The 18,066-nt window shown below is 48.0% G+C and overlaps 3 protein-coding genes across 4 annotated transcripts in view; 1 reads left to right on the top strand and 2 right to left on the bottom strand.

Moving 5' to 3' along the window:
* Positions 1-9,810, bottom strand: part of DNHD1 (dynein heavy chain domain 1) — a 70,532-nt gene extending 60,722 nt beyond the window's left edge. Inside the window, 4 exon segments of the mRNA XM_064492618.1 lie at positions 90-163; positions 599-2,460; positions 2,876-3,002; positions 4,162-9,810. Coding sequence (XP_064348688.1) covers positions 90-163; positions 599-864 — 340 coding nt within the window. The 5' untranslated portion in view covers positions 865-2,460; positions 2,876-3,002; positions 4,162-9,810.
* Positions 9,811-9,960: 150 nt separating this feature from the next.
* Positions 9,961-11,309, bottom strand: TIMM10B (translocase of inner mitochondrial membrane 10B). The gene is made up of 3 exons (XM_010990540.3): positions 11,219-11,309; positions 10,923-11,018; positions 9,961-10,760 (listed from the first exon to the last, which is right to left on the bottom strand). The coding sequence occupies exons 1-3, from the start codon at positions 11,255-11,257 to the stop codon at positions 10,584-10,586; spliced, it is 312 nt and encodes a 103-aa protein (XP_010988842.3). The 5' UTR covers positions 11,258-11,309; the 3' UTR covers positions 9,961-10,583.
* Positions 11,310-11,425: 116 nt separating this feature from the next.
* Positions 11,426-16,332, top strand: ARFIP2 (ADP ribosylation factor interacting protein 2). Of its 2 annotated transcripts, none has more exons than XM_031460147.2 (8): positions 11,426-11,555; positions 12,349-12,489; positions 12,743-12,839; positions 13,577-13,695; positions 13,874-14,095; positions 14,635-14,792; positions 14,941-15,115; positions 15,566-16,332. In XM_031460147.2, the coding sequence occupies exons 2-8, from the start codon at positions 12,391-12,393 to the stop codon at positions 15,719-15,721; spliced, it is 1,026 nt and encodes a 341-aa protein (XP_031316007.1). In that variant the 5' UTR covers positions 11,426-11,555; positions 12,349-12,390; the 3' UTR covers positions 15,722-16,332. The 2 variants fall into 2 exon arrangements, with proteins under 2 accessions (XP_031316007.1, XP_031316008.1); XM_031460148.2 differs by having other exon boundaries at positions 11,444-11,609.
* The last annotated feature ends 1,734 nt before the right edge of the window (positions 16,333-18,066 follow it).

An 18,066-nucleotide genomic window follows, 5' to 3' on the forward strand; every position in this document is an offset into this window, starting at 1 on the left:
TCCTAAAGACTGGTAAGCAGGCCCAGGACAGAGGTAGGGCCCTCCCAGCACAAAGTTCCTTCCCACTGCCCGGGACAATGTCCCCTCACCTGGCCTAAGGGGCACCGGAGGCAAAGGAAGGGAAGAGAGATGGATCTGCTGCTGAGGGTTCATGGGGATGTGCCTGTTGGAGAAATGGATGATCGAAGACGTGGGTCCAACCACAGAGACTGGCATAAACGTGTGATCACTTGTGGAGGCAAATCGACACACACACTGAAAGGGGCTCACTCAGAGGACCTCAGAACAGCAAGGAACTGTCACTGGGACTAGAGCCTGGCGATCGCCTGAAGGGGGAGAACAGGTAGTCACTCAGAGGCAGCAAAGCCCCAGTCCCATCTGCCCATGCACTGAGGTGGGTGGTTAGACAGAAAGCAGAGGACTGGGTTCACATAACTACTTGGTTGGATGGAGGCGCGTGGGAGAGGACAGAGAGGACCAGGTGGGGAGGAGGAGGAGGAGGATCTGTGGGAGTGTGGGAGAAGGGGACATTCCTGGGAGCAGTGGTGAGAGTGGGGGAGGAGGGCGAAGGGAAGCGGATCCCCAGCAGCGGACTCACCGGCAGCTCCATCCCCTCTCTGCTGTTAGAACGGTTAGAAGAGGCCGCAGCCTCTGCTGAGAGCACCCGCGGAGCCAGAAAGGGGCGGGGCCAAGGGGGAGGGCCTGGGAAGGGCGGGGCCCAGGCCAAACTTGTCGGCTGCGCGCAGGCCTTGGGAATAGAGGTCTGCCTGGTTGCGTCTGGAAAAGAGGCGCACGGTTGACTTGGGAAAGTAGCAATCCTGAGAGCGTCATGGGCAGGTATAATCCATGTGCCCGTTTACCCATTCACGGAGCGTGTAAGCGAGCGCCGGGCACCAACAAGCTGTCTTTGGGACCCCCTCCCCCGCCAACACACACTCTCAAACATCCACCTCATCTCCCCAAAACCCAAGTAAGACAAAATCCTGGGTCACCGGGGACTCAAAATCAAGGGTAGGGGAGCCTGATGATTTAAAAAAACAAAAATTCAGCGTATGATGGAGTCCCACCTCTGCTTTGGATATCTGGTAAGAATCCCAAAATTAAAAATGTAAAATGCCCACCAAAACAGAAAGGAACCTGTTCCTTTCACGATCTTCCCCATCTCAGTAAATGGCAAGTCCATTTTTCCAGTTGCTTGGATCAAAATTTGGACTCCCCACCCTGCACACACACATTCCATATCTAAGCTTTAGCAAATCCTGTTAAGCAACAGCTTCAAAATATATCCAGAACCCAACTATTGCTCACTACCTTAAGAGCTACACCTTGGTCTAAGCTACAACCACCTTTCACCTGGATTATCCCATAACCTTCCTACTGGTCTCCGTGCTTCCACCCTTGCCCCTACAATCTACTCCTTCACAGAGGAGTGATCCTTTTCAAATACAGGCAGATCCTATCACTCCCCTGCTCAAAACTCACTAATGCCTTATTATCTCATTCTCTCAGGAAAGCCGAAGTTCTGTGTGGCCTACAAGCTGCCATCTGACCCAAGCGGGCTGCTCCCTCTGTAACCTGTCCTACTCTCCCCTATTCACACCACTTCTATTGCCTGCATCCCACGGAGCCCGCTCCCACCTCAGAGCCTACCTATAGTACCTACAGTTTTCTGTGGCTGTGTAACCGACTGTTACAAACTAAGCACCTGATTACTATCTCACAGTTCTGTAGATCCATGCTCAGCATGGCCTGACTGGGTTCTCTGCTCAGGGTATGATAAGCCTGAAATCAAGGTGTTGGCTGGGCTAGATTCTTGTCCGGAGGCTCTGGAGGAAAATCCTCTTCCAAGCTCATCCTTGTTGTTGGCAGGATTCAGTATCTTGCGGTTGTGGGACTGAGGTTCCTGTTTCCTCCTGGACATCAGCTGGGGGTCACTCTCAGGTCCTATAAGCCACCTGTCTTCCTTGCCATATGGCCCCTCCATCTTCAAACCAGCAACAGCACCCCAAACCCTTTTCATGCTTCGAAACTTTCTACATTCTTTTCTGCAACTAGCCAGAGAAAACTTCCTGCTTTAAAAAAGTTCATGTGGTTAGGCCAGACCCACCCAGATAATCTTTCTTATAGTCAAGTATGCCATAAAATGTAACCTAATCACAGAAGTTAAACCTATCATATTCACAGTCTAAGGGATTATATGGGGTGTGTACATAGGGGGCAGAAAATCCTGGGCACCACGTTACCATTCTGTCTACCATACATATGCTGTAATAACAAAAAGACCCCAAAATACAACAGCTTAACATGATAGCTTATTTTCTCTCTCACATAACTGTCCAAGTATAAGTACTCCAGAGGTAATATGGCTGCCTTTCAGTTGTGCTGCCTTCTCCAAGGAAATGGTCCTTGTCTTCAAAGTCCAAGAGAGTTCACCATCATGTGTGCTGGGTTTCATCCCAGCTAGTGAGATGGGGTAGAGCAGAGAAGACATAGTCTTACCTTTCAAGGCAAAAACTGGCATTGCACACATCACTCAATCACAGGCACATACCTAGCTGCAAGGAAAGCTGCAACATCTGATTTTTATTTTCAGTAACCATGTGCCCAGATTAAAGTCAGGGGTTCGACTAGTAAAGGGAGAAGACAATGGATACCTGGGGACAAGCAGAGGCTTAGACCACAGTGAATACTCTTCTCCCAGACATCCACTAGGCCTATTCCCTCGTTTCAAGTCCCTGCTCAAAGAGACCTTACTAGTGAGTTCTTCTCTGACTACCTACCATAAAATAGCAACCCTCTCCCCACCTTTCTGATCCTCCATACCCCGCATTATTTTTCTCCGTAGCACTTATTACCGCCTCATATCAATACTTACTTAGTTGCTTATTGTCCATTTCTCCTGACTAGAAGTGTAAGCTCCACGGTGGCAGAGATTCTGACTGCTCTCTGCTCTTCCCTCAGCCCTTAGTGCTGGGCACCATGAGTAGGTGATCAGAATGTATCTGTGGAACAGATGCATAAATGTACAGCAACCTTCGTTAGCCAGGATGGCCTCTGGGAGTCAGACTGCCTGGACTGAACACCTGACCCCAGCACTTGCTAGTTGTGGGATATTTTACTGCAGTTTTATTTATTTTTTTTTTTTTTATAAAATGAAGATAATAATAGTACCTACCTTACAGGGCTGTCATGAGAATTAAATGAGTTAACGTAAAATGCTTGGAATAGAGGCTGGTAGCTAAGCACTAGGTACAGTGGATCTGTGTGAGCTAGGTGTCTGTGCTGTTGTTTATGGCACTCTACCAAGGGCTGTGGACAAAATGGTGAACAAGACATAACAAAAGGGTTCAATGAGGGCACAGATAAGAACTCTTCCTAGAAAAGGCAAGGAAGAGTCATAGAATCATAGTAGGCTCTAAAGTTTAAGACCTTAAAGAACAGTTTTTTTCCAGTTATAAAATAAATAAGTTATGGGGACATAATATTTGGAATAGGGAATATAGTCAATAAACACTGTAATTACTTTAATTGGTGACAGATGGTAACTGGACTTATCACGGTGATCATCTCATAATGTATATAAATGTCAAATCATATGTTGTACACCTGAAACTAATATAACAATGTATGTCAATTATACTTCAACTGGGGAGAGGGTATAGCTCAATGGCAGAGTGTGTTTAGCATGTATGAGGTCCTGGGTTCAATCCCCAGTACCTCCATTAAAATAAATAAATATACCTAAGTACCTCCCACCAAACAAAACAAAAAAACCCAACCAAATAAATAAAATTTTAAAAATTATACTTCAATTAAAAAAAAAACAAAAACAACAGTTTTCCAGACAGGCAAGGTGAAAAAGGAAATCTGTTCAGAAACTTCTACTGAGCCCTCAACACTACCTAATAACCTAATTATGTTCCTTTTGTCAGTTCACTCTCTCATTCTCTGCGAAGACTATTTCAAGCCTTCTGCTGCACTCTCATCTTCCATTTTCTTGTTTTACTCTCTGGTAACTTTACTTCCTACTTAAAAAAAAAAAAAGATGCTGTATCAGTCAGGGTTCTCCAGAAAAAGAGAACCAATATATAGAGAGAGACACACAGAGAAGAGACAGAGATAGAGAGACAGAGAGGCGTTTATTTTAAGAAATTGGCTCACATGATTGTGGGGCTGGCAAGTCCAAAATCCTTAAGGTAGATAGGTCAGCATGCTGGAAACTCAGGCAGGAGTTAATGTTGCAGTGTCTTGAGGGAGAATTCCTTCTTCTCTGGGAAATCTCAGTTTTTGCTTTCAAGGCCTTCAGCTGATTGGATGAAGTCCACCCACATTACTGAGGGCAGTTTCTTTTACTTAAAGTCAACTGATTGTAGATGTTAACCACATCTATAAAATACCTTCACAGTAACACCTCGATTATTAGCGTTTGATGAAATAACTGGGTACTGTAACCTAGCCAATTTGACACACAAAACTAACCATTACACAATTATTTAAAAGAAATTCTCAGGGGAGGGTAAAGCTCAGTGGTAGAGCACATGTTTAGCATGCACAAGGTCAGGTTCAATCCCCAGTACCTCCATTTAAAAAAAGACAGATAAATAAATGGAACTCTCAACTTCCCAAAACCAAATCACAACTACTTAGATCTGATCTCATCCCTTCCTCCCTCCTTCCTGTTTCCAATAAGAGTTTCTCCTCTCTCTTAAGCCAAGCTCTAGAACTTTGCTCTGGAAATACTCTCTTACCTTCATTTATTAGTATTTGTTGAGCATCATCTGTGTTGGGCATTAATTTGGGTGTCTGGTTACATCAGTGTACAAAACAGTAACACTGACAAAAATTCCTGATTTATGGAGCTGACACTCCAGTGGGGGACACAAATAACAAGTAATAAAATGAATAAACTGTATAGTACATAAGAAGTGGCAGTGCTATGGAAAAAAAGGGGATCAGGAATGTTTTAAGGGAGGACAGGTTGCAATTTTAAGTAGGATAATCAGAGTAAGTCTTAATAAAAGGTGGCATCTAAGCAAAGACATGAAGGAAAGGAGGGCAGCTCTTCCCCCTGTCTTTGCCTGATTAATTCTAATTCACCTTTGAAATCTCAGCTTCAAAATCACTTCCTCAGGGAAGCTCTCCTTCATCCCACATGCAGGTAAGTTGGCACTACTGTATATCCCCATTACAATGCACATTTCTTCTTTGCGACGTTCATCACAGTTGGGATTACTTGTTCTATATTGACCATCACCATATCGAAGTTAAATTCCAAGAAAACTAGGATAGCATCTTTCTCATTCACCTCTATATCTGCAGGACTTAACGTTGGTAAAAGAAGTCATTCAAATATTTATGAAATATGTAAATACATGGATGAATGTGGGACATACCAAGAAAAGGCAAAACAGAGTCTGGAATTATTAGCATGATGAACACCACAAATAAACTGATTCTTTTATAACCAAGCATCAAAGAATAAAAAAAACTGGCTGAAGAGGAGGCCAGAGAAGTTATCTGGAACCTGATCAGAGAAGCCCCACTTGTGAGGCTAAGGAGTCTGGAGTCATGGAAGACCTTACGTAGATGAGTACCATGGTTAAATGCATATTTTACAAGAATCACTCTTGGTTAGTATGGAAAATGGATTGGTAGGTGTCTCCCAAAAGCCCTTCTCCTTTTCTTCCTTGAACCCAATTTTTAATTGAGTAAGTGACTGGTAAGAATAAAGATGATGTTCCCCAGCCTGCCTTGCAGCAAGATATGAATGATCTGCTGCAGGTGGAGGTGTTTTAGGTGTTGAGTAATCTGTGGATGTTTAGAGCAGAAGATACCAAAAAGTGAGATTTTGAATTAAAAACACCTCTATACTTCTAAATCACTGGCAAAAGGCCAAAGGTTAAATGCAGATTCATTTTTGGTCTCTTCAGATAAAAAGCCTTTCTCTGATTATGCAAATAGCTGATAGAAGACTGAACGATGTGCATTCAACAAAGATTTATCAAGCACTTTCATGTGCCAGGCACTGTGATAAGGATACAATGGTGAGCAATGCAGACAAGGACTCTGACCCCACGGGGTGTATAATTACCAACTGTACAAGTGCTACATGCCAAAAACATGAGGAATTATGGGAGCTGGGGTCTGGGAAGTTATTTGAGGAAATAGTATTTCAACTAAGTACTCCAGAATGAGTAGAAGCTCAGTAGATCATGTAAGGGGGAAAGCATTACAGGCCAGGAAACAGCAAGTACAAAGGCCCTGAGATGGACTAGTGTATGACAGGTTAGAGGAACTGAAAGGCCAGTGTGGTCAGAGCAGAGAGAGGGAGAGTGAGGTGTGGTTCAATTCAATTTAGTTCAATTCAACAAACAGTATTAACTGTCCAGTGTTGACAATCATTGATAAGATCAAGGTAGGACTGAGGTAGGCAGTGGCTAGATCACACAAGATCTTGTAAGTCATGCGTAGAATGTCAGTTTTTAATCCTAAGAAGAATTGGAAGCTATTGCAAGGTTTTAAGCATCAGTTTGTGTCTTCTGGCCAATGGATGGAGACTAGGTTGGAGGGGTGCACAACTGGATAGGGGAAGTAGCAGGAATTGGAATAATCCTGGTGGGAGATCGTGAAGATAAGAGAGGCAGCAGAATTTAGGGATTTTTAGAAATGTAAACGGATAGGATTTGGCAATTGAGTGAACGGGTAAGTGAGGTTTCTAGCTTCTGCAACTGGTTGAGTACTAGGCACAGGAGCAAAGTTTATGAGGAAACCTGCTGAGCTTGGTGGGATGTTTCTGAAACACCAAAGTGGAGATGTCAATCAAGCAGCCCGGAGGAGAGATCTGAAAGTCATCAGCAACTAAAGCTCAGAGTGGGGATGACACAATCGCAGAAAAATTAGATTGAGAAAGAATGGGGCTTAGAGATACCTTTAGATTTAAAGGTTGGAGGCCAGTAAGCCTGCAAAGGAGCCTAAGGACTCCTGCAAAGGAGGCCAGAGGTTCTAGTAAAACCATGAGAGTGGAATCATAGACACCTATGTGTTGATGAGGAACTAGTCAGTAGTACCAGATGCCACTGAGAAGTGAAGTGGGCCGAGGAAATAAGCTGAGGGCAATAACCACTGGATTCAGAGATATGATGGTCACTTGGTGAGCTAGGGTGACCTCAGTAAGAACCATTTCAATAGACTAAAGGTTTTGTAGAAGTCAAAACAGACTGGGATGAGGCATGGGAGTGGAGAGGGCCAAAGTATCCAACTTCTCTGGGGGGAGAAGTTTAGAGGTTTTGAGAAGTTTAGCTACAAAATGGGGAAAAAACTGGATGGTAACTGGAGGCGAAATGAGGTAGAGTGGTTTGTTTGTTGTAATGAGACTTTAGCACGTTAAACACTGATGAGAAGAATTTAGTAAAGTGGCAAAAAGCCAGAGAATAAGGAAGGACTAGGATTCAGAGCACAGGAATGAGCACTGACCTTAAGAGGGATGCTTGTCCTGTTTAGACAGGAGGGAAAGAGAGCATGATAACGATGTAGGTGGGTGACCAAGCTTTGGGTTGCAAAATGTTGCAGGAGTTCCCAATGGATAGCTTCTACTTTGCCTATGAATTAAAAATAAGGTGACCTACAGAAAGTGAGAATGGTAGGAGTAATACGAGGCTTAAGAATATTGGTTTGAAATAGTCATTGCAGTGAAGAGGAAAGACGGCTAGAAAAATTAAGTGGGATTACAGGGGCCCAGACTCCATCTAAAGTTGATAACCATGAATTCATAGTAATATAAATCTGCTCTTTAGTGATTTTCCTTGGGTGCCTTTTAGATGTCCAAATGTAGGCACTAATGTTTCCTTTTATCCAAGTCCAACAAAGAGAGGTGAGACAAGGAAATTAAGCCTATTCCAAGAGAATGACTAGAATTTAAACTTGATTGGAATCTAAAGATAAGGTGTTAACGGAAAGAAGGTAGAAGCAATGGCCTGAATGATCCCGTGAAATAAAAAGGTGGTAGAGGAATAGCTCAACAGACAAAGTGGAAGGAATACAGTCAGTGAATAAGATGCAAGTGTTTTGAAGATGGAGCAGTCTGGGTGGTGACAATGGTCAGGATATGACTAAGGGAATGAGTGGCTAAGACAGGGTGGAAATCTTTGGAGACTAGGTCAAGGAACTAAGAGACCAAAACATTGGAAAGACTGTCATTGTAACATTAAATTACCAAGAGGTGGATGGGAAGACCAAAGACTAGCTATTTAGGGGGAAGTAAGAGAGTGGCAGTTACTAAGGACAAGTAATGAGACAGGGTGATATAGCTGAATAGGCTCAAAGGAATCACTTTGCAAAGAAGTGGGCCACAAGGTCCACTAAAGTTGTTTAGTTCAAGTTGTGAAGCCACAAGGTCTGGAACAACCCTGTCTCCAATATGTGTTTGTGATAAAGGGATAAAGCTTTGTCAGTGTTTATCCTTGTGTTGTGCTTGGAACATCACATTGCTCTCATTATGCCAATGGCTAACACTTCCATAGTAAGTCCTGAGGGAGCCTTCAGTGACTATGGAAGACAGAACGAATAAGGTTTTTCTCCTAAGTACTGAACACATTTATAGACAGAGAGGAGAGAAGAGATGTTAGAGTTGAGGGACTAACTGGTGGACTAGACTAAGGGACACTTGTTTTCCCATGCCCAGCAACAGGCTGGGTGCAGATGAGCAAGCACAAATGAGCTCTGGAAGTTCGAAGAACATAAGCTTTAGACTCAGATCTATGTTCCTAGCCCCTCTCCAGCAATTACTAATTATGTGACATGGAAACACAGATAATTCACAATGGAAGTTTATTGCAAGGATATAAACACAAATGTTAATGTGGAAGAATCCTCCCACCAGCAGCGCAATATGCCAGGTCCCCATCCTGTCACTGAGAATTCAGTTCACCAGCTCTTTTACCTGCATTTGTACCTTCCAAGGAGAGGACTTTATTCCACCTCCCTCAATAGGTATCTGTATATAAGGTGGGCTCTCCTGGTACAATTGAATTCTTGTTTCCTCATCTGTTAAATTGGGTAATACCAGCAGCAGAACCCATACAAAGTGGGTGCTCAATAGATATTTTGAAAGGCAAACCTGGTGTAGTAAAGGAAACATGGATTTTAAAGTCAGATCTGCATTTTCAGACAGGGTCTGCTACTAGAGAATTTCAACTTCCTGATCTGCCCAGGGGAGAAAAACATCTGCTCTCTGGGTAGTTCTTAAGTTTCTGTTTTTGTTTTTTAGTTACTATTGTGGGAGCCAATGTCTAAGAGCTTCCATTTCCATTTAAAAAATGAAACATGGTCATCTGATGGGGAAGAGCTGAGGGTGAGGTGGGGGATTAGGGAGAGAAGCAGTGAAGGTATAAAATAACTGCTGTGGTGACTAAGAGAGCAAACAGACCAGGAACCCCCAAAGGGTTGCTTGATGGTAGTAAGGGCTTGGTTGCAGCTAGAGATCTTAGTGGCATTCAATATATTTAGTGGCATTCAATATACAGCTGTTTTTCTCTAGCAGTGTGAATGGAAGAGCAGCAAAGTTAAAACAGCTGGGATGATACAAAAAGGATGCAAGAGTGGAAAGAAAATTCGGTGATGGTGTGATAGGCCATTCAGACTGCTGAATACAGAAGTAAATTCAACAACGGGAAGGGCGATTATGAGGAAAGAACAGAGAGGGTGGAATGAGAAATCACAGAACAGGCACAGTGGGAACAACAGGGAGCAGGGGGAGGAAGAGCTAGAATTAGATTATAGACAAGTAGCGAGACATTAAGGTAACAGTCAAGAAGTCTTTAAGATTTTGCTTTCCTCCTTTTCTCCCCATAACCACCACCATCTACTTCTCCCTTGGGTTTCTCTCCCTCAAGTCTGTGTTGCAGAATACAGTTCCCCAAGTTTTCCCCTTTCTGACTGCTCCTGAAAACAAGCACACATACCTTCTTTGATAATAGGTTTTACTGCTTATCCTGGAAGACAGAAAAGAGTAAGAAAGTAACAACTCAGGGAAATAGTTGAAGTTCCAGAACACTCCAGAATTCTTACAGGTTTTAGCTCTGTCTGAGGCTACTGACTTCCCAGGAGGTAGTGCCTAAAAGGCCTGTAGTTTCCTAATTTGTTGTTCCTAGATATCTCTTAAGTGAGCCATTTAAGTCAGATAGATTTAAGTTAAGGTCAGCTAGATGGGCAGAGCTCCCATTTTCTCTGTCATCTGGGCAGGAACCAACTTCCTGTTGCTACTGCCACAGGACCTTACTTTAAGCAGGTGTTTGGGAATGTTGAGGTTTACTTTCTACACATAGAAGGCAATTTCTCTGCTGCCAGGGCTGAAGCACTGACAGAATAAGAAGAATGGTGCCAATAAAGTGGGCAAAGCTTCCCTGCCCATTATATAAACCAAAAAGAGTAAAAGCGGGTTTATTAGCTCCAGGAAAAGGAGCACCAGTACCCAGCTCTCAGGCAACCCCTCACTTTCTATACCCAGGCTGCATCTAGCCCAAGGTCCACTGGTTCCTTCAATCTGAGGGTCCATCCAGTGCCTCCCTTCCTGGGGTTGGGCATGGCTAGCTGCCTGATGGCGAGGTTTCGGGCTGTTCAGCAGCAGCACCTGGCACAGCTGAGGCAGCCTCGTAGTCGGCGATGCGGCGCTGTACCAGGGCGGGCATGAGCTGCACGTAAGCGGCCATGAGGCGGTGGTTGGAATCGATCAGTTTCCCAGCACAGCTGTGCAGACAGGCCTCCTGGAAGGAAGACCAAAGGTGTTCTGTCAGGTCCATCTCCTTCTTTCCCATCCCTCGCCTAGGCCAGGGCTAGAGGTAGGGGAAGCGCGGGGGAGAGGCAAGTAGCCTATGGTTAACTCTTGAGGATCGGGGGTAAGCTCCCTACTCAGTTCCCCACCTAACCTCCTCAGCATCCAGAGCTCGGTGGTGCAGGCTGGGCACGCAGCGCTGGAAGCAGAGTTCCGTCATCCGATTGTAGACCAACAGGAAGTCCCGCAGCTGGGAGGGAAGGGGACAAGGAATTCAGCGAAGAAGAGGACCGTATCTCAACTCAAGGCCGCACCGCCCGAGGTTCCCAGCACCGCGCACCAAGGCCCGACGTTCTCAGCCCTCGGATGCCTGGCTCTTTGGGGTTCCCGCCACGCTGACAAGGATGCTAGGTAAACGTATGGCCCTATAGCGACTCTGCTCCCACTCACGTTTCTCAATTGCTGTTGCTGCTGCTGCTGCTGCTCCATCGCGCCAAGGGCGCGTGCCCTACGTCACTTCCGTTACAACTTCTAGGTAACGCCCCGGAAATGACCTCTTGTGGCTCCCCAGAGACAGCGGGGTTGGCTCAAGGATCGTCCTGCCCCCTGCTGCCGACGTCACTTCCGCCCTTATCATTTGCGACGTGGCCGGCTTCTTCTGCCCGGGAGAGGACGTCACTTCCGCCGAATCCCTGACCTGCTGCTAGGATCGCGAAGGGAACTGGATCCCGAGGTCCCCGCGCGGCCCGGGCCTGGCGCCCTGAGGGGAAGAGCGGCCCGGCCCGAGGTGAGAGGGACATGCATGGGCGAGAGCAAGTTGAATGCACGAACCTGACCTGAGGTCAGGATGCCTCTGAGCCCTGGGGAAGGATGAGAACACACCTGATGCCCAGGTGTATGTGGGGGGAGGGCGGAGACTCACACCTGGGGAGACATAACTGACTTTGGAAGAGATCACATATGTCCTGGGAAAGAGAGGCTTTTGCCAGAGGTCGGGAACTTAAACCAACTGATTTAACTAAGGCCTGAAGGGGAGGGCCCGAGGAAAAGGAGGTGCATGGGATGGAGGAGGGGGAGACCACCTGCAGGAAAGGGAAGAAACAGTAAAGAAGTGTGGAAGGCCAAGCAATGGAGAACTTACCTGAAGTGGGGGGATGGGTAGACACCTGAGCCCTGGAAAGGGGTTCACCTCCTGATCAGGGGAAACACCTGCATGGGGATAAGCTTCTTGAGAGCACGGACTTTATCTCGTGTTCACTGCCTCAAATAGTGCACATGGTCGGCACTCATTAAATGTCTGTTGAAGAACTGAATGCATGAATGATCACTGGAGTCCTGAGTGGGGTGGGGGTGGGGGGGTGGGCCATGAGAACATGATCTCAGGTTAGGCACACCTGTGGCCTGGGTGTGCGTGTATAGAAGCATGTACCTTGGAGGGGAGATATACATAGAGCTAAGGAAAGAGTGATGTCCAAACCCCAGAACACTGAAGCCCTGGGACAACCTCAGAAATGGCAGGGGAGATCTTCCTCTTCGGAGTACTGGCCAGTTTTCAGAAGTGTCTGTATTGGGCTTTGCAGGGCGCTGGGGTGGAGACTTTGAATCCGGTCCCTTCGCTCGCCATGACTGACGGGATCCTAGGGAAGGCAGCCACAATGGAGATCCCCATCCACGGGAATGGTGAAGCTGGGCAGCTTCCTGAGGATGATGGGCTGGAGCAGGTGCTTCTGTTCGATTCTTCTCCATGTTGTTTCGGTTGAGGAATCCCAACTCATAAACCCTGAGCTTGCACCCCAGTAGCCTTCCCTGAACTTACCTGACTCCCTTCAATCTTTTTACAAATCTTTGTTCTGATTCTGTGCAGACGTCCCTTGTGTGCTCTCTCTCTGATGCTTCAATCCAAGCTTGTTTTCACCCCCAAAATACTTCAGCTGCCCCTCTGTTCCTGAAGCCCCCCTCTTCTCTGGCCTATAGGACCTCCAGCAGGTGATGGTGTCAGGACCCAACCTCAATGAAACCAGCATTGTGTCTGGTGGCTATGGGGGCTCTGGTGATGGACTCATCCCCACAGGTATGAATGATCAGAACAGGACAGGGAGCTTGAGTGGAGAGGGGAAGAGGGATGGTTCTAGGGATCATAGGATGTGTCTAAGAAGGCTTGAATTCTGTCTAGAGATCCTGGGAACCTCTGCCAGTATGAACCCTATGGAATCTCAGCCCAAGGCCCATTCCCAGGGTTGTCCATCTGCTTCCATTTGCCGTATAGTCCCCGAGATACGCTCATGGGTCCTTTCTGTGCAGTTACCACCTGAGTTGAAAGAAGAACTCTGTTTCACAGACCATTCCCCTGCTCTGGAGCCTGAATCTTATTTGGAACTTTGTGAGGCTTTTCAGACTTTTACTTTACACTCTAATGTTTAGAGGAACAAACAGCTCGGAATCTCACACTGACAAGGATTCCACATGAGAATGTCAACCGGGTTTCTGTTTGATGGACCCACCATTCTTGATCAGCCACTCTGTACTCAGCCTATTTTGGCTGTTTCCTCTGCCCCTGTCCACTAGCAACTCCCTCTTCCCTCCTCCAACCACCACCACCACCTCAAAAGGAGGCTGATACATATTGGGATTTGAGTGTCAGGGCACAAGGTATGAGTTCCTCCTAGTTGGGTAGGAGAATCTAATTGTCTCTAGCTTATGCTCCTTCAGGGAAATCATTATCAGTGCTGGGAGGGAAGTATGGGTGGAACCACAGAGGTTTTTGATTGTATCTGAGAGAGGCTGGTGTCAAAGAACTTGGTCCTTTAGGGTCTGGCCGCCATCCATCTCACAGTGCTACTCCTGCTGGCCCCGGAGATGAGGTGGCTCGGGGCATCGCTGGAGAGAAGTTTGACATTGTCAAGAAATGGGGCATTAACACATATAAGGTGAGATTCAAGCACCTCTCCCTTCCCTCAAACTTTCCTGGGTGCCTTTTCCCTATCTTCCAGATCCTAGTATCCTATCTATGGCTGAGACTAGGAGCCTGGGGATGCTGGGATAGATACCTGCTGGGAGGGGACGGCGTACTAGGGTCTCTGATCTGTTCCCCCGCTTCCCAATCAGTGCACAAAGCAGCTGTTATCAGAGCGATTTGGCCGAGGCTCCCGGACTGTGGACCTGGAGCTAGAGCTGCAGATTGAGCTGCTGCGTGAGACGAAGCGCAAGTATGAGAGTGTCCTGCAGCTGGGCCGGGCACTGACCGCCCACCTCTACAGCCTGCTGCAGACCCAGCATGCACTGGGTGACGCCTTTGCTGACCTCAGCCAGAAGTCCCCAGAGCTTCAGGTGCCTCGACCAGGCCAAAGAGGGTGGGGGGACTGGGCCCAGGCCCTCCCAGGCAGTCACCCCTCAGCCTCCCTCCCTCCCTCCTGCAGCCCAGAGGGAGAACCCCTCCAGGGTGGGCCCAGCCCTGCCCCCAGCAGCACTCACCTGTGGAGGCGGCCTAAGGGTTTGTACAGAGGTCCAAAAGTTGGAGGGGGTGGGGGAGGCGGCACACTAGGTGCCTCACAAGTAACCCTTCTCCGCATTGACCGGAATACCTTCAGTGCTCAGCCTAATCAGAGCCCCTCCCTTGCCTGCTACACCAGCTTTCCCTGATCTAGGCCTGCGAACTTATCTGAGAGCCCCACTCCCACATTCCTGCCCCAGGCATCCCCAGAATAGCCCCACTAACTTTCTGGCTAAGAGAGCCTTGCTGGAGGCAGTCCTGGGTTGTTCCAGTTTCAATGGCTGTTTCTCCTGGGGCGGCAGGGGGAAGGGGGAGGCTACAGCTCCATTCAGGTGGGGACTGTTACTCAAGGCCTGTCCCTCCCTTCTGCCCTCAGGAGGAATTTGGCTACAATGCAGAAACGCAGAAGCTGCTGTGCAAGAATGGAGAGACACTGCTAGGGGCTGTGAACTTCTTTGTCTCTAGCATCAACACATTGGTAACCAAGACCATGGAGGACACACTCATGACTGTCAAACAGTATGAGGCTGCCAGGTGTGGGCACTGGCAGGGCCTAGGGTTTTGGGAGTTGGCTGGCTTGGGTGGAAGTTTGAGCTTTAGGGGCCTAAGAATTGAGGAAAGAAAGGCGAGTATGTGTGGAGAACAAAGGGGTGGAGACCAGCCTGTATCACCCCCTCCCCAGGCTGGAATATGATGCCTACCGAACAGACTTAGAGGAGCTGAGCCTAGGCCCTCGGGATGCAGGGACGCGTGGTCGACTCGAGAGTGCCCAGGCCACTTTCCAGGCCCATCGGGACAAATATGAGAAGCTGCGGGGAGATGTGGCCATCAAGCTCAAGTTCCTGGAAGAAAACAAGGTGCCAACCCCACCCCTTTGACCCAGCCCACCTTCCCATCTGTAACATTGACCTCACTCCTCTGAAACCCTCCCCATCATTGAATGGGAAATGCAGCCTGGCTAAGGAGTGGGATCTTCCCCCAGCCCTCTCAACCCCTGGACCTTTCCACTCACAACTCTCTCTGATCCCTGGCCCTTTTCTATTGGTGGATTTAGCTGCTGGTCCCAGGGACATAACTGGGAAAAATCACCCCTTGAGCTTGGGTACCAGAATCCCAGGCCCACCCAATCAAGTCAGATGTCTCCTATCAGATTAGTCCTTATCCTTGCACTCCGTTGGTGGAGTTCAGCTCCCATTCCAAAAAGCATCATCAGAGCAGAGTCCATGTGCCCCTGGTCTGGGCTTGGGCTCATAGCCCCTCAGGAAGGGTATCTGAGTCCAGTCTCAGCTGAGCTTGTGGACCTCCAGATCAAGGTGATGCACAAGCAGCTGCTGCTCTTCCACAATGCCGTGTCAGCCTACTTTGCTGGGAACCAGAAACAGCTGGAGCAGACCCTGCAGCAGTTCAACATCAAGCTGCGGCCTCCAGGAGCCGAGAAGCCCTCCTGGCTAGAGGAGCAGTGAGCCGCTCCAGCCCAACCTGGCTATCAAGAAGGACATTTGGAGGGGCAGTCCCAGGGTGGGGGAGGTGTGGGCATGGGACATCCCTTGCCTCCTGCCCTCTGGCTTGGGTTCCCTTTCCCTGGCTGGGGCTGACACCAGTTGTGCCCACACTGCTGTGGGTAGGGAGGGGCCCTGCAGGCCCAGCGGCTGCTGCCCTGTCCTTTATCTTCCTGGCCACTGGGCTTCATTCCCAGATCTTCTCCTTCCACTCCACAGTCAAAGGCTATGACAAAACCACTCCCTGGCCAATGGCATCACTCCTCAGGCCTATCCCCAGCTCCTGGGGTGTGCCCCCTGACCAATGGCAGAGCCTCAAAAGGCCCTGTCAGCCAATGGCAGCTCTTCTTGGGCTCCCCTGGGCCAATGATGTTGCCTCCAATACCCTTTGTCCCTCCTCAATGTGTGCCCATTGCAGAGAAGGGGACTGGGACCAAAGGGGTGGGGATATGGGGAGCCCCACTTCTGGCCCTACATCTGAATGGGCCTCCCCTCACCTACCCACCCAGTTTAATTGTGCTTAGAGCCCTGGAAGATTGGGACCTAGCACTAGGAATAAACCTTTCATAAAAGCAGGCCCAGTGAGGTCAATTTGTGGGGGACTCTAGGAGGGTGGTCTGGGTGGAGAAATGCTCAGTCTAATCATCCACCAAAACCCTATCAATTCAGGAGAGCTGGGGCTGGACTGAAGTCACAGGTTTCAGGAACAGTCTGAGAGCCCATTGTCCTCCCCCAGCCCCAGGAGGAACCATATCTTTTATTTGCCCTTCAGGCTAACACCAAGATAGCAATGGATCTTAAAACACAGGGCCCAGAGAGGGTTGGGCCCACTGACCTCTATCATCCATTCATTCATACAGCAAATATTTACTGAGTGCTTTTATTTGCCAGACACTGCGCAAGACCCAAGGGAAACATCGGGGAATAAAACACGGTCCCTGCCCACAGTGCTTATGGCCTAGTGGGGGATAGAGGCAAGTAACCAGGCAACTACAATACAGTGATAAATACTAGGATACAGAAATACAGAGAGCTATGGGAGCACAGAGGAGGGGCATCTGGCCTAGACTGGGGTGGATAGGGGGATGTCAGCTTGAAAGCTGAGACCCAAAGGGTGGGTAGATGACAGCCAGGCAAAGAGGCTAACATATGTGAAGGCCCTGGGTAGGAATTGGGAGTAATTCAGTTTCAAATGAAAAATAAGGGGAAGTGGCTAGAGGATGACTACAGATGTAAGGTAGATCACACTGGGCCTTTTCAGGCTGCTTAAGGACTTTTGCCCTTTCGACAAAGGCGCAGTGAAACCTTATCACCAGAAGTGTGATGACCTAGGAGAAGTTTAGGATTAAGGTAAGAAGTCCTTGTGAGGCTTAAAATAGTGTTATACAGACCCAGGTCCTCATGCTGGGTAGTCTAGTAGCTCTGGCCCCAAATCCCAAAGCAATCATGAACCCTGCCTGAGGCTCATTCACAAGCACCAGAACACCTGGGCTGGGCACTGGACCACAGTGGATGAGCGGTCAAGGCAAACCCCTGCTGCACCCTGATGTTGAGCCCAATTCTGAACCTTGTGTGAGGCAAGAAAGCTCCCCTGATAGCGCTTTGATCTAGTCTGAGCCCAGGTACCATCACCCCTATGTTCCTTGGCCAAGGCGTGCTGTAGAACTTTTCAGTTTTCTCCCCTACCTCTGTGGGGATCTGGAGGAAAGGGAAATCCAGTAAGTAGCTTCTCATAGCCCTGAGATCCACGCAGTCTGATTATGCTCTTTTGTCACACATACTGCAGCTCCCAGGCAGGCCTCCTGGGCTTTGGTCAGCCTTCAGTCACCTGACTGGAGCTTGATTATTGGGTAGGGTGGTCCACATACAAGCCCCTCATCTTATGGGCCACTGGGTCGGGGTGGGGGAGGTTTCAGCATGAAAGGTACCGAGTCTCCAGGTGACTGGAGGCAGGAGCTACAAGCAGAGCTCAACCCTGGTTCCAGCACTTTCTAGCTGAGTGATCAGGGTTAATGTCTGGGGTGCCAAGGGCTCTCAGTTCTTTCCGTTGCAAAACACGGCTAATAAAAGAAACTACCTATTAAGATTATGAGTATTAAAGAAGATAATATATGTAAAGTGATTCGTTTTGTGTCTGGCACATAATAAGCACTCAGTCCCTGTTAACTGTTATTGTACTTTTTATTATTTTCCACCGGGGCTGCTTTTCCACAATGCAATGATTCTGAGAATTGCTCTGGTCTTTGAAGTGTGGAAGGGAGTCGCTGGATGGTCTGAACCATAATTTCCTCGCGAGGGGGCTCCTTAGG

Source organism: Camelus dromedarius, chromosome 12 (genome assembly GCF_036321535.1).
Source record: "Camelus dromedarius isolate mCamDro1 chromosome 12, mCamDro1.pat, whole genome shotgun sequence".
Lineage (NCBI taxonomy): Eukaryota > Metazoa > Chordata > Mammalia > Artiodactyla > Camelidae > Camelus > Camelus dromedarius.